This window comes from Pseudorasbora parva, chromosome 13 (genome assembly GCF_024679245.1).
Source record: "Pseudorasbora parva isolate DD20220531a chromosome 13, ASM2467924v1, whole genome shotgun sequence".
Classification (NCBI taxonomy): Eukaryota; Metazoa; Chordata; class Actinopteri; order Cypriniformes; family Gobionidae; genus Pseudorasbora; species Pseudorasbora parva.
In genome coordinates this window covers 44,202,634-44,227,679 of record NC_090184.1, presented here as the reverse complement: position 1 = coordinate 44,227,679, position 25,046 = coordinate 44,202,634, and the positions used below count along the sequence as shown (strand labels likewise).

At 39.8% G+C, this 25,046-nt stretch overlaps 1 protein-coding gene across 2 annotated transcripts in view; it reads right to left on the bottom strand.

The window, feature by feature from the left end:
- dtx1 (deltex 1, E3 ubiquitin ligase) overlaps positions 1 to 15,113 on the bottom strand; it is an 82,570-nt gene extending 67,457 nt beyond the window's left edge. Inside the window, exons 1-2 of one of the 2 annotated variants that reach the window (XR_010897606.1) lie at positions 14,824 to 15,113; positions 12,237 to 12,926 (exon numbers count right to left, since the gene is read on the bottom strand). Coding sequence is in view for 1 of the 2 variants with exons in the window: in XM_067414550.1 (XP_067270651.1) it covers positions 12,237 to 12,492 (256 nt within the window). In the remaining variant the exon portion in view is untranslated. The remainder of the gene's footprint in view (positions 1 to 12,236; positions 12,927 to 14,823) is intronic. The other variant, XM_067414550.1, reaches the window with a different exon arrangement.
- Positions 15,114 to 25,046: the final 9,933 nt, after the last annotated feature.

The window sequence follows — 25,046 nt, the reverse complement described above, 5'->3', positions numbered from 1 at the left end:
CCTATATAGTGCACTCTCTGATCATTCCCTATCCCCTATATAGTGCACCCTCTGATCGTTCCCTATCCCCTATATAGTGCACTCTCTGATCGTTCCCTATCCCCTATATAGTGCACTCTCTGATCGTTCCCTATCCCCTATATAGTGCACTCTCTGATCGTTCCCTATCCCCTATAAAGTGCACCCTCTGATCGTTCCCTATCCCCTATATAGTGCACTGTCTGATCGTTCCCTATCCCCTATATAGAGCACTGTCTGATCGTTCCCTATCCCCTATATAGAGCACTGTCTGATGGTTCTCTATCCCCTATATAGTGCGCTGTCTGATCGTTCCCTATCCCCTATATAGTGCACTGTCTGATCGTTCCCTATCCCCTATATAGTGCACTGTCTGATCGTTCCCTATCCCCTATAAAGTGCACCCTCTGATCGTTCCCTATCCCCTATATAGTGCACTGTCTGATCGTTCCCTATCCTCTATATAGTGCACTGTCTGATCGTTCCCTATCCCCTATATAGTGCACTCTCTGATCGTTCCCTATCCCCTATATAGTGCACTCTCTGATCGTTCCCTATCCCCTATAAAGTGCACCCTCTGATCGTTCCCTATCCCCTATATAGTGCACTGTCTGATCGTTCCCTATCCCCTATATAGTGCATTGTCTGATCGTTCCCTATCCCCTATATAGTGCACTCTCTGATCATTCCCTATCCCCTATATAGTGCACCCTCTGATCGTTCCCTATCCCCTATATAGTGCACTCTCTGATCGTTCCCTATCCCCTATAAAGTGCACCCTCTGATCGTTCCCTATCCCCTATATAGTGCACTGTCTGATCGTTCCCTATCCCCTATATAGTGCATTGTCTGATCGTTCCCTATCCCCTATATAGTGCACCCTCTGATCGTTCCCTATCCCCTATATAGTGCACCGTCTGATCGTTCCCTATTCCCTATATAGTGCACTGTCTGATCGTTCTCTATCCCCTATATAGTGCACTGTCTGATCGTTCCCTATCCTCTATATAGTGCACTGTCTGATCGTTCCCTATCCCCTATATAGTGCACTCTCTGATCGTTCCCTATCCTCTATATAGTGCACTGTCTGATCGTTCCCTATCCCCTATAAAGTGCACCCTCTGATCGTTCCCTATCCCCTATATAGTGCACTGTCTGATCGTTCCCTATCCCCTATATAGTGCATTGTCTGATCGTTCCCTATCCCCTATATAGTGCACCCTCTGATCGTTCCCTATCCCCTATATAGTGCACCGTCTGATCGTTCCCTATTCCCTATATAGTGCACTGTCTGATCGTTCTCTATCCCCTATATAGTGCACTGTCTGATCGTTCCCTATCCTCTATATAGTGCACTGTCTGATCGTTCCCTATCCCCTATATAGTGCACTGTCTGATCGTTCCCTATCCCCTATATAGTGCACTCTCTGATCGTTCCCTATCCCCTATATAGTGCACTGTCTGATCGTTCCCTATCCCCTATATAGTGCACTGTCTGATCGTTCCCTATCCCCTATATAGTGCACTGTCTGATCGTTCCCTATCCCCTATATAGTGCACTGTCTGATCGTTCCCTATCCCCTATATAGAGCACTGTCTGATCGTTCCCTATCCCCTATATAGAGCACTGTCTGATCGTTCCCTATCCCCTATATAGAGCACTGTCTGATGGTTCTCTATCCCCTATATAGTGCGCTGTCTGATCGTTCCCTATCTCCTATATAGAGCACTGTCTGATCGTTCCCTATCCCCTATATAGAGCACTGTCTGATCGTTCCCTATCCCCTATATAGAGCACTGTCTGATGGTTCTCTATCCCCTATATAGAGCACTGTCTGATCGTTCCCTATCCCCTATATAGAGCACTGTCTGATCGTTCCCTATCCCCTATATAGAGCACTGTCTGATGGTTCTCTATCCCCTATATATAGCACTGTCTGATGGTTCTCTATCCCCTATATAGAGCACTGTCTGATCGTTCCCTATCCCCTATATAGTGCACTGTCTGATCGTTCCCTATCCCCTATATAGAGCACTTTCTGATCGTTCCCTATCCCCTATATAGTGCACTGTCTGATCGTTCCCTATCCCCTATATTGAGCACTGTCTGATCGTTCCCTATCCCCTATATAGTGCACTGTCTGATCGTTCCCTATCCCCTATATAGTGCACTCTCTGATCGTTCCCTATCCCCTATATAGTGCACTCTCTGATCGTTCCCAATCCCCTATATAGTGCACTCTCTGATCATTCCCTATCCCCTATATAGTGCACCCTCTGATCGTTCCCTATCCCCTATATAGTGCACTCTCTGATCGTTCCCTATCCCCTATATAGTGCACTCTCTGATCGTTCCCTATCCCCTATATAGTGCACTGTCTGATCGTTCCCTACCCCCTTTATAGTGCACTCTCTGATTGTTCTCTATCCCCTATATAGAGCACTGTCTGATGGTTCTCTATCCCCTATATAGAGCACTGTCTGATCGTTCCCTATCCCCTATATAGTGCACTGTCTGATCGTTCCCTATCCCCTATATAGAGCACTTTCTGATCGTTCCCTATCCCCTATATAGTGCACTGTCTGATCGTTCCCTATCCCCTATATAGTGCACTGTCTGATCGTTCCCTATCCCCTATATAGTGCACTGTCTGATCGTTCCCTATCCCCTATATAGAGCACTGTCTGATGGTTCCCTATCCCCTATATAGTGCACTGTCTGATCGTTCCCCATCCCCTATATAGTGCACTGTCTGATCGTTCCCTATCCCCTATATAGTGCCCTGTCTGATCGTTCCCTATCCCCTATATAGTGCACTGTCTGATCGTTCCCTATCCCCTATATAGAGCACTGTCTGATCGTTCCCTATCCCCTATATAGAGCACTGTCTGATGGTTCCCTATCCCCTATATAGTGCACTGTCTGATCGTTCCCTATCCCCTATATAGTGCACTGTCTGATCGTTCCCTATCCCCTATATAGTGCACTGTCTGATCGTTCCCCATCCCCTATATAGTGCACTGTCTGATCGTTCCCTATCCCCTATATAGTGCACTGTCTGATCGTTCCCTATCCCCTATATAGAGCACTGTCTGATCGTTCCCTATCCCCTATATAGAGCACTGTCTGATCTTTCCCTATCCCCTATATAGAGCACTTTCTGATCGTTCCCTATCCCCTATATAGAGCACTTTCTGATCGTTCCCTATCCCCTATATAGTGCACTTTCTGATCGTTCCCTATCCCCTATATAGAGCACTTTCTGATCGTTCCCTATCCCCTATATAGTGCACTTTCTGATCGTTCTCTATCCCCTATATAGAGCACTGTCTGATCGTTCCCTATCCCCTATATAGTGCACTGTCTGATCGTTCCCTATCCCCTATATAGTGCACTGTCTGATCGTTCCCCATCCCCTATATAGTGCACTGTCTGATCGTTCCCTATCCCCTATATAGTGCACTGTCTGATCGTTCCCTATCCCCTATATAGAGCACTGTCTGATCTTTCCCTATCCCCTATATAGAGCACTTTCTGATCGTTCCCTATCCCCTATATAGAGCACTTTCTGATCGTTCCCTATCCCCTATATAGTGCACTTTCTGATCGTTCCCTATCCCCTATATAGAGCACTTTCTGATCGTTCCCTATCCCCTATATAGTGCACTTTCTGATCGTTCCCTATCCCCTATATAGTGCACTGAGCACTGTCTGATGGTTCTCTATCCCCTATATAGAGCACTGTCTGATGGTTCTCTATCCCCTATATAGTGCACTGTCTGATCCTTGAGAGTGTCTGCAGATTTGTAAGACCCCCGCCCCGAGCAGACCTGTTTTCTGGGAAACTGCTGCTATAGATGTTACCTGTATATAAGTTTCATTCTCAGTAAGAACACACACGTATGCGACTCTGCGTGTGAATGCCCTACAAAAACACTTGCACAACACAAACCTGTACTCAAAGCACACAAAACACGTTTGTGACCACAAAAGCCTTTGTGTTCGCGCACACACACATCAGCTCTGATCAGTTTCTCACGCTCAGAACAGGGCTGTGGAAATCTTAACATGCCAACTCCCCATCTCTGTGCGTAAACCGAAACATCACAGCCAAACACACTCATACACACTCTTACACACTCATACACAGCTCAATCAATCAATCATAGGCATAGCCATCCCTGTACCTGACCCCTCCACCTCTACAGATGACTGTGAACAATACTTTCTGGCAGATAAACTACTGGACAGCAGCATGAAGGGCAAAAGTAGCCTAAAACATAAAGCAAAAACTTTACGACCTTGCAGAATCATCTGCCACTCGGCTGCTTTAGCACTCGACTGAATTAAAGCATTACACACTAATCCTATTGGCTAAAGCTAACCTCCTAACATCTGCCTTTCAGCAAACCAGATATCACATAACTAAATTAATATTCATGAGCCCAGCCGTGGCTGGCCAATCAGTGAGACCACAGGCTGTTCTCCTTTTGAATTAAAGACACAAACAATTAGTCACGCTATGAATTAGCTTGTCGCCGACTATATAAGAGCATTTCTGTGACGGTGCAGTGTTCGTCAGGGTCAGCGTGAATGTTTTCCGGCGACTTGAGCAAAAGCGACTGTGGGTGTGTCCTGCAGAAAAAAACTTAATGCAAATGAGAGTCAAGTGACGCACGCTGCAGTTTACATACAAACTCGTTCTCCAGCAGAATGCTCATTTTCAGAAGCAAGAAAACTGATTTCTTGCCAAAACTCCTTGTAAATATTTTGAATTCTTATTTTCTTTAGAAGTGTAAATAATAAAGGGCAAAATGTTCTCATTACATGTGTCAGAAATTATCCACTAATCCATAATCTATCCATAATCCAAAAATATTGAAGGTACAAAAGTCATGCATGTTTTACATAGTTAATAAGTAATGCTATTAAAATAATAAAGATGTAAATCAGATAGAAATGGACTAAAAATGTAATGAAAAAAATATTTAAAAATAATAATTAATGGAAATGAATAAATACATTATTGAAAATAAATGAATATGAAAAACAAAAATAACAACCTTAACCCATAGCAAAATCACTGTCGAGAGAATAAAAGTAATCTCTGACAAAAATATGCATTATTGCAATCAGAGCAACTATAGTTAAGGCTTCACATTTTCACCTTTACTTCTGTGAATTTAGGGGATGCATTTATCCAAAGCGAATCCATGACTTTGGCACTAGCGCCATGCTGTACTGTTTGTGTTACAGGAAGACTGCATAGCTGGTTAGTATTAATATTGACTTAAATATTGAGTAAGTTATTATCAATATTGATTGGCTGATGAGATTTATACTGTGCTTTACAATGCGCCCGTAAATACAACACTGTATATCTCTGGCCAGTCCATTGAGCAAAACAAATCATTCTAGTGTCACTTTTCAAATGAGACGTGTAAGAGAAGACCTCTACAGTGCTGCAGAAAACCACAGGCTCTCTCCTGAGACAAACAGACCGATTCAGTCTGGCCAGAGATCAAACCTCAGTCAAACACACACACACACAATCACATCTCACACCGTCTCTGCACTGTCGTTCATCACACACACTGACCAGACGCTCTCCAGTCATTCCTTATTAGAGATGTGATGAAACCTCTAACAGTAAGTGTAAAAGTTAAGTGTTCGAGTGCTCCAGAAACAAATGTTGAGGAGAGTGTGCTGCTACTTTACTAAGTGATCAGATGCACACACAAAAAATAGTTGGGCCATAAAACAGGCAAACAAATTCCATTGATGCACACAGAAGGAACCCAGAAAACCTTATCAACGCCTTGGCAACCATCAAAAGCACCATAGCAACCAAGTCGCAACACCCTGGCAACCAATCAGAACCCCTTAGTGACTGCATAACATGCTCAAAAAGATTAGAAAACCCTAGAAACTGTATAAAAACCATGCTTAAAACCACCTTAGAAACCACATAGCATGCCTTGGCAACCATGCAAAGCACCATAAAAACTGCATCATAACACCTTGGTAACCAATAGAACACTGCATAACTACATGCTAAAATCATTTAGAAACCCCTACCAACTGCATACAATTATTATTATTTTTAAATCACATAGCAACGCCCTGGCAATCACCCAAAGCACCATGGCAACACCCTGGCAACCAGTCAGAACATGCTAAAAAATTGAGCAAACCCTAGCAACTTCATGAAATGTGCTTAAAACTACATTAGAACTACATAGCAACGCCTTGGAAACCAGTCAAAACACACTAGCTACTGTTCTGCATAGCAACATGAACCATTTAGAAAAGCCTGGCAATTGAATAAAAACATGCTTAAAACCACATTAGAACCACATAGCAACGTCTTAGCAACCACCCAAAGCACCATAGTAACTGTGCAGCAACACCCAGACAAGTATTAAGAACACTAGCTACCGCATAGCAATATTAAAATAATTTAGACAACCTTAGTGACTACATAAAACATGCTTAAAACCACCTTAGAAAACACATAGCAACACCCTGGCAACCAGCCAGAACACATTAGCAACTGTTCTTCATAGCAAAAACATTTAGAGCACCCTAGCAACTTTATGAAAACATGGCAAAAACTAGCCTTAGTAAAACACAGTGACGCCCTAGCAACCAGCCACTACACCCTTAGGCAAACAGCACTCACATCAAAGTATTTTTCGCATGTATCCCACAAGGCTGAGGGAAGAAGGAAGTCTGCAGGGCTGAGCGATGTCAGCATGACCTTAGTGACCAGCTGCTGTTTATTAGACACAGACAGTACCATACTGCATACTTACTGAGGGAACCTCAAACTAAAGGAGAGATCCAAGCAGTAAGGGAGGGACGCCACCACACACACACACACACACACACACACACACACACACACACACACACACACACACACACACACACACACACACATACATACACACAGATGAATCTCAGCTCACTAAGTCTATTAAGAGAGCTCCATCTGGAAGAATCAGGACACCTAAAATAAGCATGCATACATACATATAATTCAGAATATTACGCTTTGTCTCAAGTGGTCCAAAATTTTACACACATAGACAAAATGTGGTAACTACTGCCACACGGAAGCAGAAAAAATCTTTATAGTTTTCTTATTGAATCTCTATAGCTTTCTGATCAAAGTTCAGTCAAACCCATCTTTCTATAGCCCCTTTCACACTGCGATTCCGGCAAATACACGGATAATGCGACCCGGCATTTGTTCCCGGGCCGCTAGATTTGGTCCAGTCACACTGCCAGCGAAATACCGTAATATGTGCGCTTTCACACACAACCCGTAACGGTCCCGGGTCGAGTTGACACGTGACATCCTGATGTGCCGTATAACGGCGAGCGATCTCAGCTTCAGCGCGGATAGTAAGGAGTTCTGTGGTCTCGACTTGTGTCCAGTTTGCGCTCATTTCTGCTTGTTTAATTTTATTTCTTTTGTATACGAACACTCTCTGCGTTTAAAACACCGACGAGCTCTTCTGGCACTGCAGGGTTGTATTATTGAAAAAACAAGCTCTAGGAGTCGCACGATAACTATGTACACGTTGCAGCATTAGTTTCGGCTTTTGTTCACACAGCGCTCGTCCCGGGTCGAACCCCACAATGTTACTAGGTCCCCGACCCGGGTTCAGTTCGGTAATCAATATTTTCGATATGTGCTGCTATATTTGAGAGGACAGTGAAAAAAGCAAACAAACTACATGCTAAAATCATTTAGAAACCCCTACCAACTGCATACTTTAAAAAAAAAAAAAAAAAAATCACATCAATCACCCAAAGCACCATGGCAACACCCTGACAACCAGTCAGAACACAGTTGATATTGCATTAGCCACATGTTAAAATTTTTTGCAAACACTAGCAACTCCATAAAAACTTAAAAAAATATGGACAACATGACCGAGTCTGCGTAGTTTCGGGATTTCGGGACCGGAGTTGTGCAGTAGAGAGCAGGAAGTAGAGCAGGAAGTACAACTGTGATATCAAAAGCCCGCCCACACTCTCACAGATGCAGAACAATTAATTATGTTTGTGTGAAATAAACAGATATGGAAATGTAGAAATTAAAGCTAAAGCTCCAATCTGCTCCCAAAAATCCAGAAAAAAGTCTTTTAGTGCCTCAGTGCCTTCGCTCAGAGAAGCCGTCAGTCTCAGCTGTCAGTCATGACGTCACACCCCCCGTTTTTTTAGCATCAAATAACTAACTAAAACTAAACTTATTTTAAAAACGAACACTTGAAATGAAATCATCGTGATGATAACTGCCTTCAATGACTTTGGGGAAAAAATATTTGAAGTGTAATTTTATTGTTTAGTTTGCCTCGCGTCCAGAAAACAGAGGGGCGGCTATACTGGGACCGGCCACCGGGGGGCGATGGAGGCGCAACAGCTTCAGTTTCTGAGAGGAGTGCTGCAGGCTTGGCTTAGAACCACAAAGCATTGGAAACCATTAGCTACTGTTTGGCATAGCAACATGCTAAGACCATTTAGAAAAGCCAGGAAACTGAATAAAAACATGCTTATAGCCACCTTACTGAAATCTAAAAACAATAATAATAATAATAATAAAAATTATAATAAAAAACACTTTCTTAGAACTAAACAACATAAATTTCTTAATTTATGAATCATTTTCCAAATTAAAATGATTCCCAAAATCCCAAATGGAAGGCTTTATCAGATTTTAACCTCACTTTTTGTTCCCAATAATAACAACAATGGTTAAGCAAACACACACCAACACACTTAAATGACGACGTGCCTTAGACTTAATGTGTTTAGATAATGCCCATTAAAACGACTACTGACGAAACGCCATAAAAGACAAATTCATGCATGTTTAGAATGTTAAGAATGTTGTTTTTGTCAGTTTTAGCTCACAAGTAGAAAAAACACAGAGACAGACAGATACAGACAGAGAGAGAGAGAGAGAGAGAGAGAGAGAGAGAGAGAGAGAGAGAGAGAGAGAGAGAGAGAGAGAGAGAGAGAGAGAGAGAGCATCTGGAAGTTGGTGAAGCAGCAAAACCACAAAGTCAGAGGTCATCATACAATGAGAGGCGTGGATTTCTCATTTTAGGTCTTGTCTGGTTTTACGGATTAGCCAGAAGGCATAAAAATCCAGACGAGTCTGTGGAACATTTTTAATTTACTTTCACAGATGAACTACAAACATCCTGCAGCCAATCAGATTTAAATTCACATGCTGGTTCTCCAGCGAAACTTAGCATTTCTGGAGAAAGAGACACCAGCATCCAGATCAATGACAGCTCTTTCTCATCAGATTCATATTCAACAGAAACACCGACTCGCCCGAGTGTGGGATCGGGGATGTTTTTATGACCAATAGCAGACAGGAAATCTGCAGGAATATTTTTACTAATACTATCTAGTGATGTTATTTCCATGGAAATGACATAGATCATATTTAAAAGATGAGCTGTAATGAACACAAACATGCACCAAAATAACACACAGCTCTGTTTTCCGTGGAGCATCCCATGTGTCCTAATTTAACCCTGAACTGTTCTACTTTAGGTCATGTTCTCTCATGAGGGAAAACAGTGGCCTGCGGCAATGGCATCATGCGAACAGAGAGCCCTGGGGATGTGCCGATCTGTGCGTGTGTGTGTGTGTGTGTGTGTGTGTGTGTGTGTGTGTGTGTGTGTGTGTGTGTGTGTGTGTGTGTGTGTGTGTGTGTGCGCGCAGAGAGAGAGACGGTCTTCAGAGAATATCAGCTCTTGCTTGGAACCGCACAGATTTTCCAAACAGTCCAAAAACCCTGAAGCTGTCTTTGTTCATCAAGTCGAAATCAGATGCAGCACACACACACACACACACACACACTAGCACACGAGAACCTCGCGACAGTCTCTGATGCGCTTTTCTGAACGTTTAACCTTGAAAGGTGTGCTTTTGATGTGTGGGAACTTTAGTAAGTGGTTAGACAACTAGTCATATAGCAGTCCACACATTATTTCACTTCACACACACTGCAAAAAATACATTTTCTTATTAAGTGTAAATCAAGATACAATTACTATCCCATAAATTCTCACTCAAACCATCTAGGTGTATATGAATTTCTTCTTACAGCCAAACACAATCAGAGTTATATTAAAACATATCCTGGCTCTTCCATGCCGGAGCGAATGGAGATTTTGAAGCTTAAAAAAAGTGCGCTCATCCATCATAAAAGTGCTCCACACGGCTCCAGTGGGTTAATAAAGGCCTTCCGAAGCGAAGAAAAATATCTATATTTATAACTTTAAAAACTACAATGGCTTCTGGTAATGGCCGTCTAGTTCCGGCGGAAGAGTGACCTCTGACCCGACGCATGACGTATTAACCAACGCGGAAGCGCAGAGGAGAGAGCAAAAGAAAACACTGGTCATGAATTACAGTCTAAAGTGAGAGGTCTTAAAGAGAAATGAGCTTGAGTTTAAACTCTGAAATCTGCTTTATTGGCTTTTTTTATTTTATTTTGTTATTTGGCCTCCATTTTAATGATTAAATTAGATTTTAGTAATCATAAAGCTTGTCCGATTAATTAAAATCATGCAATATACAATTTAACAACAATTTAAAAAATGTTTAACAAAAATGACATATTTAGAGCCCTATGATACGTTTGAATTTTTTCTCAAGTCTAGTTTTAATTTGACCAATTTCTGTTTTCTGTTTTTCTGGATTTAATGCCATTTTAATGGTTTAATTAAATCTTATTAATCAAAAAAGCATATTTAATTAACTGAATTCATTCAGCGTTCATGGCTCGACTTGTCGAGACTTTTTTCAAGATGGCCGCTGTATGTAAACGCGTAATGTACTGTGTTTATAAAGTATCTTCTTATTAAACTGTTTGTACTCTTACTAAGTTCTCAATTCTTCGGTTTGCATGTAGGGACCCTCATCATGCTGCCGTATTAGTGTGAGGCTATAGACCCTTTTACAGCCCACGCGATCAAAGAGTTGCGCGCGCATTTTGGCAACGGAAGTGGTGTTGTTCCCTATAGTGGTTGTAACGTGTGAGCAACTCCGAAAGTTTATCAAAACGGTTTTCCAGCATCAAAATGTCTGGCTGTTGCGTTTTCGGTTGCACTAATCGCTATTCCACCAATGGGCTTAAGTTTTATAGGATTCCGACAGGATCACGGCCGTTTCAGAAGAACCAGCGGTACCTGTGGCTGCAGGCGAATAATGCATTGATTGGAACGAGGACATAAATGCTCGCATAAAAAAAATTACATTTGTAAAACATTCACTGCACTTGAAACTTAATGCTTTTTAATAAACCTCCCAACATTGGCTGCCACTGGTGTGTATATTGTACCCCCCACCCCCAGATTAATAATCACAGTACTTATCAATTTCATTTGTAATGATTTTATTAATAGTTTAATTGCAAAATAACCATCTGAGAAATGTATGCAAGCAACATAGTTGCTATTAAAGTACTATAACATTACAAAATTAAACTTTAAACAGAAGTGTGTCGACACATACGAATCAATAACAACATAAAATGTAAGGAAAAGGATAAATGTATGTCTGTGTGAAGAATAAGAATAAATGTAGAAAATTGTATTGGACATTCTGTACATGCCGACAGACGACGTATCCATAAGCATCCAGTGATTTATATGCTTGTCTCGGGTGTACACGCTCGGTTTCTTAACTAAATACGTATATATCAGACCACTGTATATCTGGCCATCTGCTAACGTCTTCTCTCCACTCCACTATAGTACACGGATCTGGTAGCCGAATACCATTTGATAAAGTCAACTTTTTAAAATAACTTTCTCGGTTTGTGTTGCTTAATCCGCTCACGTAGCTTGACATGCTGCTGATTCTCGCCACATTTTGTTGCTAAAATGCGCCCGCATACATTGCTACGTCATCATTGTATACAAACAGTAAAAGGGTCTATTTTGAGCCTTGTTAGTGGTATTAACTAGCGATTTAATTTGACTTATTATATGCCCCATAGACAAGCGGTATAAGCTAATCTGTTTTTAAAGATGAAACTCTTTACATTCGATTTTCATGAAAACGCATCCCAGAGAACGATCTGCTCGGTAACCCTGTGTTAATTACCCCTAGGGTCATTTCTCACCGGAGTTGTCCTTTAAACCTCCAGAAAAAGTGCCTTTCTTTGCAGTGTGAGACTCACCTGTGTCTTGTCTGAACTGATGCATGGACTGCAGGTCTATGACGTACGGCGCGAGCTGCGGATCCACCTGTCCCAGTATGACGGTCCCGCGTGCGTCTCCTTTCAGGACGTTTTCGATGTGATGACAAACAGCGGCGCTATATGGCCTCCAGCGGCCATGTTCGTTCATCCATTCCCAAACCACAACCCGAGCCATGCTCTGAGACGAGTATCCGCCTCCCAGCGACACCAGGACCCCAGAGCCGGGTCGAGCCATTGGATTCAACTCCACACCAACAGCAGGAAGAATGGTATTTGTGCCAATATAACGTTCCAAGAGAATCTTCCTAAACTGCGAACATTCAGAATTCTTGCTTTTGCTGAAAGAACGAGCACATAAACTACAGGAGCTTCTGTGGAAGTCGACGCACGTCTCACAGCAAAACAAATTAGTCTCCGCTCCGTTCACATGAGGGATTCGCCCGTGTAATCGAGTTTGCCCACATAAACTAGATTAGTCTCTAGTATTCCAGCTCTGGAAGTAATCATGCTATCCAAAGGAAGTAATCCAAAATAGATGATCTGAGATATTATATCTAGTTTTGAAGGAGTCCAGTCACTATGTTCAGAAAATCCTGAAATTCTGAAGTCCAGTTTTCTGGGCTAGATCCGGTTGAAGGAGAGCAGATATTCTGAAGCAATATTGTGTATCTAATGAAACAGACAGAAGAGAGAGAGAAAATCAGACAAAACTCATTTAATTAAGGTACAAATTATAGTCAGTTACTGTACCGAATCCAAATGGCAAGATTTACATTTTATGCATTTGGCAGACATTTTAATCCAAAGCGACTCACATTGCATTCAATGTACACATTTAACATTTTGTCAGTTCTTGCTTTCCGTGGGAATCGAACCCATGATCTTGGCATTGCTAGCGCCACGCTCTATTGTTTGAGCTACAGGAAAGCTAGATTACTCATTTTAGGTAATGCAATCCGATTACTTTTGTCCTCATTTATCACATTGAATTGATAATCTTGTACCATATTGATATAAAAATACAAATATATTACATTCTTTGTCATCACCAACATGAAGTGCATTAAATATTACATTAGGTCAAGGTTTCCAAAGACAGTAATACATGGTTAAATGACTTACTGAGTGATAATTCAAATAATTAATGCGTTTGTCAGGAGATGATTACTTTAGCAATGTTGTGAAAACTTTTGTTTTCAGTGATAGTCATGTAACTAGTCACATGGTCTGTGTGTGTGCGGGTGTGTGTGTGTGTGTGTGTGTGCGCGTGTGTGTGCGTTAAACCTGGAAGAGCTTCGGAACGTAATCTTTTTTAAGAAAGGAAATTTTAAAATATAACAAAGTATGAATAATGAATAATGTACTGCCATTGTGAGAATAACATGTAATCATTAGGAAAGTAACTGTAGTCTGATTATGAGTATTTCAAAATGTAATCTAATTACAAGTACTTAATCTTTGGAATCTGATCACATAATGTAATTACTAAATAGTTGTATAATTATTATTAATTTAAAAAAAAATGATTTGATCATTAGCTGCCATGTTCTTTAATGAGTAAATAGGCTGACCATATTTTTTTCACAATTTTTTATATTGCAGTTACACCACTTAAATTAAAATCTGTGATTGCGTTCACGTACAATTATTTTATTTTATTTAAAACTTTGACTTATTTTACAACAAGTAATTTGATTTATTACTGAACTGAAATGTCTCAGATGCATAATGGAGCATACATATTTACATGCATGTCAGGGACTTTTAAAATTAAAATGAATTTGGATATTTGTTATAAGATCAGATTATTTCAGTTAAAATGTTTTACGACACTGTAGAGTTTGCCTTTTGCTACTTATGCCACATGCAGAACCTGTAGGAAATCATCAGACATGATAGACTGATGATAGATAAACACAAATACAGAGAGAGAGAGAGAGAGAGAGAGAGAGAGAGAGAGAGAGAGAGAGAGAGAGAGAGAGAGATTTAATGAACCCTAATGAAAGATCTGTGATCAATAACTACATGATCCCTATACATGTTAAACTCATCCAAAATAAGCCCTTCATCTGTTCCTCGCATGGCCGCGCGTGGTGTTCTGCGCGCAACGCGAACCCGAATCTAACGGAAAATAAGCGGGTGCGATCGCATATGTGGCCTCAAATCTGGTCTCCTGTAACCCAGATCCAGCCGAACATCTACCCGAGGTCCAGGCGTGTGGAAGAGCCGGTTCTGCTCAGAAATCTGCTCTCGATTAATCTTCATTTACGAACAAATGATCTCGTTCTTCTCCATATGGGCTCCCGATCCGCTCCTCTTGATCTGATTCGATCAGGAACTCATCAGTGCATCACACACTGGATCAGATGGGACGATTTTCCCCACTAAACGCGTTTCACGCAGGTCTAGTCAAAACCAGATTCATCATTAGATATAACACACGGGAATATGCGCGCTCGCTGATCTCTAGGAATAAACTGGACACACGTGAGCCGTTTATATAGGCTCATCCTGGCTTCATGCGTTATAACCCATGTTGTTTAATTACAGGTAAAGACTGTTTTACCTCCGAATGGACGCAGAGACGAGCAGAGAGGAATCAGTCACCTGTGATGTGAAGCGTCTCCGCCGAACCGTGACGATGAACCGGAGGCTTGATCCAGAATAAAGGACGGAAAAAAACATCTGACCGGCCTCAAACGAGAGGCTGAGCAAATAAAGTGTTTGTTGATCACACTCCCCACGCGAAATGAGCAGAAGAGAGTCGGAATTCACCGTGTTCTTGTGTGCATGAGCTGTATTGGCTGTTGCTCATGTTGTGCGCATCCTCCGCCGCGCGACTGTTGCTCGTGCGCGCGCGCGCGTGTGCGTGTGTGTGTGTGAGAAGCTCTATTTACCTCGACATGGAAAGAAGCAGTTTGAGCATGAGAAAATCAGATTTTCCGTTCCAGACGATTCCACTTGAGAAATCCCATAAAGATAAGCATTATATATTAGTCATACTGCTTAAGATTATAATACATTTTTACACTCTCTTAAAAAAAAAAAAAAAAAATCTGTGTTGTTTTAACCCATGATTGTGTGAAATATGGACAAACCCAACCGATGGATTTAAAATGTTAACATAAAAAGTTAAACCAACAGTTGTGCTTATTCATATTCTACCCAAATTTGGTTAAAACAGCCCAGCATTTTTTAGTGTACACACACACAAAAAAAATTCTAGTTAAGCAATTTTAACTCCTAAAATTTTAAGTGTTAATTACAAAGAAATGGCAAGTAACACTAAATGTAAGTAGAAAGACTGAAATAGGCTAATATTTTAGGCTACGGTTACTCCAATAATCTGGTTTATTTAATACTATAAAACAACAGCAATAATTTACATTTCAACAACAACAAAAAACTAAAGTTGCTGCCTTACACTTTTAAGTACAATCAACTTGGATTGGATGTTTAAGTCATTTTAACTTAAACTACATTAAACTGACTTTAAACAATTTTTGAGTCTTGTATAACTAATAAAACAAAGTGAATTTATTAACTTATTTTTGATGAGTTAAAGCAATGCAAAACATATGTTGGCATAATTTATTGATCAAATAATTTTTTACAGTGAATGTGGTTTCATTTGTGAAAGGTGCACTATGTAATATTTTTTCAGTAAAATATCCAAAAACCACCAGGCCAGTGTTATATATTTTGTTCAGTTGAGGTCTTACAATATCCCAAACGTTTCCAACTATGTGTAAATTGTGAGTAAATTGCTATTTTAACCAATGAGCCGGGACGTGAGGGCGTGGCCTGTCGATGACATCATATCTGTGTTACCCTCAGTCACGGTTTTATAAGCGCTTTACTCTTAGCAGTGTGAACAAGAGTCACTGAGTAACGTTATAACATCTCAACACACTTTAATGTGTCTATGATAAACAGAGCTGCGTTCCCTCACACTCATGAAAAGCAGAAATGGCGGCGACGACTGTGGCATAATAAAAGTCCCGCTGCTCGTGAGCTGTGTGTTTCGTTCAATCTCTCCAGGGCCGTGCTCAGCTCCTCAACACTCACTCCTGCTCTGCTTCACTACAGTAACGTTAATAATCACATCTATCAACATGATTTCTGGTAAGGGGAAGTTCACTAAAAAACACGTCTCCGCAGTATATTCTCTTCTACAATCTAGGAAAAGGCTTTCCACCAGTAGCGCGGGAAGGGGGGTGCTGCGGGGGCTGCAGCCCCGCTCGTTATAGCATCAGCCCCCCTGGTGGGGGGCTGTGGACTAAAATTATATTGTATTTAAAACATGAAATGAAATAAAATAAATTAAAATAGACTGACATACTGGGTTTTAATGGGATTCAAATAATGGGCCGTGGATAAGATATAAACTAATTAATAATTATTTTAATAATTCCTCAGGAAGTGCTTTCGTCACCATCATGTCACCTCGCTCACTCGCGTTTGTTCAGACATCCGCGAGGTTTGTGAGCTGGACGTTAACATGTAGCCTACTCTGACTCAGGACACATGATATTTTACAAACGTGATTATGAATCATTATTTCTCCAAATATGGACTAAAAGCCCTGGCAGATGCTGGATATTGTATGTAGCCTATGAACACAAATAAAAAGAATGCTTTATGAGTGATGATTAACGTGTGTATGGGCGTCGGAACCTGTGTGTCGTGAGGACAAGACTCACCCACTTTTAAAGACCAATGATATTGGACCCACTCACTTTTATCGTCACTAATTCAACACGTCTGTTTACCCCTAACCGAGAAAAACGTATTATGTGTTTGAGTCTACATTTTAATTGAAAATAAATGCCTTTCTGATCTGTGATGTGAAAAGGGAGTAGAGCGAGTTCGGCAAAAGGCAGGGCAAATAACTCAGTGATTTCCGTAATTTTGTCTGGCGCAATCAATCGTTTAGTAAACTGCAGTATATTTGTATCTAACGTTACTCCAGCATTGAGACCACCCACAGTTTTGCTTCTGACACCCATGGTATGATCGTGTTTTAACAAGTAATTAATTTTAAACAACAATAATCTGGGGCGGTGGGTCCGTCGGTGCTCTTTGACGGTAAAGGGGGGGTTCTACTACAACAGCTGTCTGGTCGCCACCGACAACATAATGACGTCACACATTTTCCGACCCAACTTTCAGCCCCCCCGGAATTAAACGGCTTCCAGCGCGCCTGCTTTCCACCATGTATATTAAACAAAGATGGGAAAATGAGATTGGAATTAACATAACTGAGGATGATTGGTCAAATATATGTGACTCATGGAGAGAATTTACTTGGAAAAATACATTAAGGTACTTTATTACTCCAAAGATCAGAGAACAACAGACTAAAAATCCTCAACATGGGGAGGAAATGTGGACAGAAATCAGCAGGGCATTTTCATATCTTTTGGGGATGTTCTAAGATCACCCCTTACTGGATAGATATTAAATATATAAAAATGATATTGGGACTACAATTAGAAGAGACCTTTTCCGTGTTTTACCTTGGCAATATACCAAATGGGACAAGAAAGGAAGACAGATATCTGCTACAAATCTTACCAGCAGGAAGCAAGAAGGCCATTACACGTAAATGGCTGAACATAGACCCTCTCATCACAGTGGATAGAAATTACAAACGAAATATACAACATGGAGAAACTGACATTTTCATTAAAGGTGCCCTATGGAGCTTTCCGTCCACTGGAGGGCGCCAATTCAAAACAAATCATAGTTTGATGCAAAGTGTGAGCGCAGCATCTTGGGAGATGTGGTCTTCTCATCACAGCCGGTGAAAAATAGGACTCGGGCAGAAATCACGTTCATGCATGCGGTTATTAACGTTACTGTAGTGTAAAGCAGAGCAGGACCGAGTGTTATGGACCTGAGCACGGCCGCTGGAGCGATTGTTAAACAAATACCCGCCTCGCGAACACCGGGACTTTTATTATGACGGGACGAGACACATTCACCGGGCGCCTGCACAGATCCGCTCTTCCGGTTATGATTATGAGGTAATGGAGCTCTGTTTATCATATTAGATACATTTAATTGTGTTTAAAACGATGTTATGACGTTACTCCGTGCGTTCAGTTGTTCACACTGCTAAGAGTAAAGCGCTCCTGCCAAATAAAAGCCGAAACCGAGGGTAACGCAGATATGAGTCCTATCCCACCGGCTGTGAGGTGAAGACCAATGTCCCAAGATGCTGAGCTCAAACTTGCCGTCATCAAACTACACCTTTGTTTTCAACAGGCACCACTAGCGGACGGAAAATTTACATAGTGCACCTTTAACTATAGTTAAAATTATCCGTCTACAGCATGTATTAATCTTAATTTTGACAATTACTAGCACATTTAGTAAACGGAAAGTTATGTTAACATCAGTTATTGTGAAATAATTGCATTTTTTATCAACTAACATTAAATAAGATGAACAGAAGCTGTAGCTATTTGATAGCTAGACCTTATTATAAAGTGTTTATAATTTTTTTTGAACATTTTATAAGAATTATTATATTTTTAAGCAATATGGACACAAGAGTGTTGTTGACATATACTCATATATTCAGAAAACAACGGCCTAATTGTTAGTGCGATAGTGCATTATATAAGATAATGTTAATAATAATATACCTTTCCGAAAAAAAGGCTGTTTTGAGATGCATTGATATGAAAATTGAAAGCCAATAACTCTTTATATTTGAAAGCAGATTATCCACATATATTGGCCGATAAATCTGAATCCATATTATATATATATTTTCGAGAGCCTGATTACATAAATAAAAGTCTCAAGCACAAAATGATAATGTTATAGTTTTATGTAGGTGATATGACAGACTTGCACTGCATATGTTGCACCTTTAACTGTATTTTTCTTTTTTGAAGTGATTTCAATCATATTTGAAGCAATTCAAAACCCATCATGGAGAACAGTGCACATCAAAAGTGTGTCTCAGTTGAAGGAAATAATACATTATTTATTGGTTTTAATATACTGGCCAAATTCTCTTATTTTCTTAATTTTCTATTGGCCAAATCGATAACGTTAACATTACAATAAACATTTATTGTCCATTACTGATATGGTGGCTGGTAATGATACCATTAAAACAAACATATATCAGCTGATAGTGGCCTATAACATTAAAAACTAACTTATACTGGACGTTACCGATATTTTGGCCGATAACGAGAACAATGAAACAAATATCGGCCATTTCCGATTGTGCCTCCCTGTTTAGTTAGTTTGAATATTTCTTCTCTGTCAATAAAAAAGCCAAAGCCTCGATCTCTGCGTGTCAGCTCTAGCTGAACGCCTGTCTGGAAGAGCGATTGTGTGAGTGTTTTCCATGGTGAGAGAAACACTGAGGCTTGAGCTCATCACGTCACGCTGTCTGATCTGCAAAAGCGTAAGTGAAGAGGGAGAAACAGCGAAACATCCCAGTGCTGTTATACTGTCACGTCCTTCAGGAGGAACCTTCAATTTAAACACAGATCCCAACAGGATGACAAGAGGCTTTTGTGTGTGTATGGAAGTCAATAGAGGAGATGCATCATGGTCACTCTCGGGCCCTGGGCGGGTCTATGGGTGGTAAATGAATGGGCTTTTTTCAGATCTTTCAATCTAATGGACAAAATAACCTCACGCAATTTACAAAAAAAGGTAATCCCTTTCGTGTCATAGTAACATCCACATGGATGGAGGACCCAAGGTTTCCCAGCAGAACATTGGCCAAAGCATCACACTGCCTCCGGCGGCTCGCCTTCTTCCCATAGTGCATCCTGGGGCCATGTGCTCCTCAGGTAAGCCACGCACACACACACACCCGGCCATCCACGCGATTGATTAGAAAACGTGATTCATTAGACCTGTGGCCTGTTGCACAAAGCTGGTTTCAGTTGCTACCGTAAGTTCGAGATTAGTTTGAGAAAACTCTGTTTTTTTCGGGCTCAAGAAGGTGGATTGGGTTTTATCAGTGTTCATCACCATGGGCTAACCTGCTTTGGAGCCGGTTTTATTCTGGGTTAGAGATTGCAAACCCAAACTGGACCAATCAGCTGCAAGTAAAGACGCAATAAAGCCACACCCCCAGTATCTCTCGTTCCAAATTTGCAGTTAATAGTGAAAAAAACATTTGCTCATCCTTTACCGCTAATTATTTTCCCTTTGTTGTACTTTGAGATTCTTCGGAATGAAAAGTGCGTTATAAATAAAATCCATTATTATTATTATTATTATTAATTAGGCCTATTTATTATATTTTTATTATAAAAATTACTTTTAATTAATATATTCATATAATTATCATATTAATTGACAAGTTGACAAATATTATTATAAATGCATAAAACATGCATTCATAATTATTTTAAACAACGTGTATTCATTTGAGCTCTCTGTGAACCTATAATTATTAGGCATATTCTTTGATTCACATCATGCATTGATATAGTCAGATATTCCTTAAGCTGCCTTCTCGTCTCTTTCGTTTATTCCTGCTTGGTAAACACATTTCATTTCATGATCATTTTCAAAATGGTCTCTAAATCTTCAGAAGAGAAGTGAATCAATCGGACGCTGTGATTGGCTGTTAGCCGCACGTGTCACACTTTCAGGCGCACGCGCTTCAGAGTTAATCGCTAACTCTGGATTAAACCTGAGATGACAGAGAAAGTTTATACCGAGCTTTGAGAAACGGTTAAACTTGATCTAAACCAGGTTGGATTTATCTGGACTTATCAGCTCTAAACCTACTCTGAAACTCAGAGTTTGTTCAGCTAGTTCGTGCAACAGGCCTCAGGCCACCTTCTTCCATTGCTCCGTGGTCCAGTTCTGATGCTCACGTGCCGCTGTTGGTGCTTTCGGCGGGGTCAGGGGTCAGCATGGTCACCCTGACTGGTCAGCGGCTATGCCGCCCCATACGTCTCAAACTGAGATGCTCTGTGTATTCTGACAGCTTTCTATCAGAACCAGCATTAACTTCTGGAGCAGTTTGAGCTCCAGTAGCTCGTCTGTTTGATCGGACCCCACGGGCCAGCCTTCGCTCCCCACGGTCATCAATGAGCCTTGGCCGCCCATGACCCTGTGGCCGGTTCTCCACTGTTCCTTCCTTTGAGCACTTTTGATAGATACTGACCACTGCAGACCAGGAACAGCCCACAAGAGCTGCAGTTTTGGAGATGCTCTGACCCAGTCGTCTAGCCGTCACAATTTGGCCATCGTCAAACTCGTTCAAATCCTTACGCTTGCCCATTTCTCCTGCTTCTTACACATCAACTTTGAGGACAAAATGTTCACATGCTGCCTAATATATCCCACCCACTAACAGGAGCCGTGATGAAGAGATCATCAGTGTTATTCACTTCAACGGTCATAATGTTATGACTGATCATTATATATATATATATATATATATAAATAATCTCAGTATGGTACAAAATCCAATTTGAATCTAATCAAATGATCAATAAAGTCGAAAGTAATAAAAAATTATCAGAATACATTACCTAAAATTAGTAATCTATATTAGGTTACTAACTACAATTTTTGTATTTTGGACTACAATTTGCAAGTCCTGTAATCTAAGTCCTGTAGGCTTTTTATTTATTTATTTTTAACACTACTTATTTTTTAGCAGGCCTTTTAAAACCAGGGCCTCAAAGTTCATGATCATCCTAATAACCATTTTATGAGTTACAGGACAGTGTTTGGAACAGTGTGCGATGAAAACATAAGGACAATTTTGATATACAGCACAGTAATATATCCACCCGTTCGCAGTCACATTCAGAGATTAATGCTTTAACATTTCCAGACAATAAAACAGTCCGTTGAGGAATAATCAACACAAGACTAATCACTAATTAACTGCTGCACATTCATCATTCATGTCTTTGACTGGACTGGTTTCATCTGCCAGGTTTTATTTGAGAATGTAAAGAGAAACAGCGTCCTCTAGTGTCTGAGGATATTTACAGTAATTCTGAAATCAACAGTTGAGCATCACTACGAACACAAAAGGAAGAGTGAATACTAATATCCAAGTGGTTTCTAAAAACAATTAGGGAACAACTGACACCTTAAGAAAAATACTTTTCGATACTCCCATGGTGTATTAGGCTAATAGTGTATGATTGCAGAAAAGAATATATATGTTTGTATTGAACATTTATGGAGCAACAGATGTTGTGTGAAAATAAAAGTGGTTTATTTAGTTCAAAATCATATAAATGTATGAGGTGGTGAGGCAAGCCATTTACCCCACAGACACACGGGGCAAAAGACAACAGCATTGATACAAAATACTTCAGCTAAAATTAGGTTTTTAACAATGATTATTAAAATATATTAATACTTGTTTAAAACAATAACTTAAGCAACGTTTGCCCTATTTTCTGTTTATTTTGATAAATAAAAGAATACATTTTTGTTCAATGTAAATACAATTTTCATTTAAAAAAGACAAAGCATTTTTATTTTTTGTAAATTTTATTTTTATACTATTTTTTTTAAAGTAAAGATTCTGAAAGCATTGACGGAGATCCTATAATAATTTAATATAGATTTACTGTTGTAACAATACATGATATTTTATATGATCATATTTTTAAATATGATGGTTTAATTGTGAATACGTGATTATCTCTAAGGTAGACAGTGATGTTTTTTACCATCTGAATGTCATGTCAACAAATAAAAATGTCAGCCAGATATTTATTATTACGTTAGTTAATTATTGTGCCGTTTTTTACCCCAAATACCATACTTTTACATATTCTCCCATTATTGAAAATCTGTTGCTTTAATTAGCTTGAAAAAAACTGAAAATCATTAACAATACTTTCGTCTCAAAATACAGTCAATAATTTGATCGATTCTCACTGCTACATACAGTACATCTACAATATTTAAAAAATAAATAAATCTAATTACCGCAGAATCAACTGTCCACGATTGCTTCAAGTATCAGCCAAATTTCCACAAGCATAACCAAAAGCTATTGTTAAGAAAAGTGCTTAGCTGCATTTTTTATGCCATCTAGAGTTGTAAAAGAGAATACAATCAAATGCACCTTTACCCCGTCCACTAGTAGCATGAAAATGTATTGTTTAAGGATTAAAGGTGCTGTATGTAAGTTTTCACTTTACTAAAGCATAAAAATACCATAATAAGCCTGCAGATATGTAGGAAACAAGCTAAATTCACCCAACTTGTTTCTCAGAAAGGCTACAGTCAGTTATTCTAATGAGACAAAATGCACGTTCCTGTTTTGGTCTGCGCGAAACTGCACGCTGCCGGTTTACCCAATAGTATTTCAACACCCCAGGTTGCCAGCTGGTAGAAAATACAGCGTATTTGAGGGTTGTTCACCCTTAAAAATATCATACATTGTGTATTGTAAATAATAAATTGATATATACTTAAAATAAGTGTGTAAGTAAGGGCAAAAACAGCGTTTTAAGCTTAGAAAAAGTTAAAGTCCCCCCTCTCGCCTCACTGTGGTTTGGTCCATCACACACCTCACCTACACACACACACACACACACACACACACACACACCTCACCAGTCTGATGGGAAAGGACAAAGTTCTTCAGTTTTTATGAACTCCAGTAAGGGCTGTCAGTGATATTTTATTAACTTTGAACATCAGATGAAGGCATTCTTTTCTCTTTAAAACAGACAATGCCAAGTTACTAATAAATAAGCAATGACAAAAAATTATGATAACCAATGTATTTTTCCATCAGTCCGATATTTTAGCGATTGTTGTTTGGTAGCTATTACTTACCATTATATTTCAATTAAAAAATATATATATTTCTATTTACAACTATCTTAATTGTCCTTGTTTTTATTTTAATTCTTACATATGATTTTCTTATTTCTTATGCATACATTATCATTATTTTAATTTCTATGTCAAGCACTTTGAATTGCTATTGTGTATGAAAATGTGCTATAGAAATAAAACTGCCTGGCCTTTTTTTGCCCACTACAACTAACACGGCGATATTAGGCTAATATTATAGATCTAGCTGTGTTGGTTTTGCTCAATGCTATGTGGAAGAAGCTAGATAATTTAATAATTAAATTACCACGTGGTGAACCTATGATAACTCATATTTACACAACTATTGCTTTGTGTTGTTGGCCAGATAAAATAACAAAGAAAAGAAAATGGACAAGAGATAATTTTTCAGTGCACTAAAACGCCACACATCTCCTTACAAGTACAATTTTGGTTGTATTATGTCCCCTTCAAATAACTACACTTTAAATATTTTTTGTTTACATTCCCCCACAACAGTTAGATGAAATTTAAGGCCATGATTGCCTGGCGTTGCCTTGCACCGGGTGTATGATAGGGCCCGTAAAGGGCCATGAAACCCCGTTTCAGCAGCAGTCAGTTCTCACCACAGACTTGAAAAATGCTTTAAAAATGGGCGTGGTTTAGCGGCGGAGTGCAGGGGGGGTGAGGGGAGACTGACAGGTTACAGCACAGCAACGGCTTTTTCCGATTCAAACAGTTTTATTTCGCTCTCATTAAAAGCATCAAAGCTTCCCACAAACGCACGCTGCAAATGACCACAACGTTACACACGCAACACAATAAAGACTACACATGGATTTGTAAGCTCACCATTACACAAATACATATGTCCTGTGACAACTATAATTCAATGCACAATTTAATGCACAGCCATTCGCAATTTGTTCTCAGCTTTGAAAATATATGTGAACACACTGTTGTATAACTTTGCTA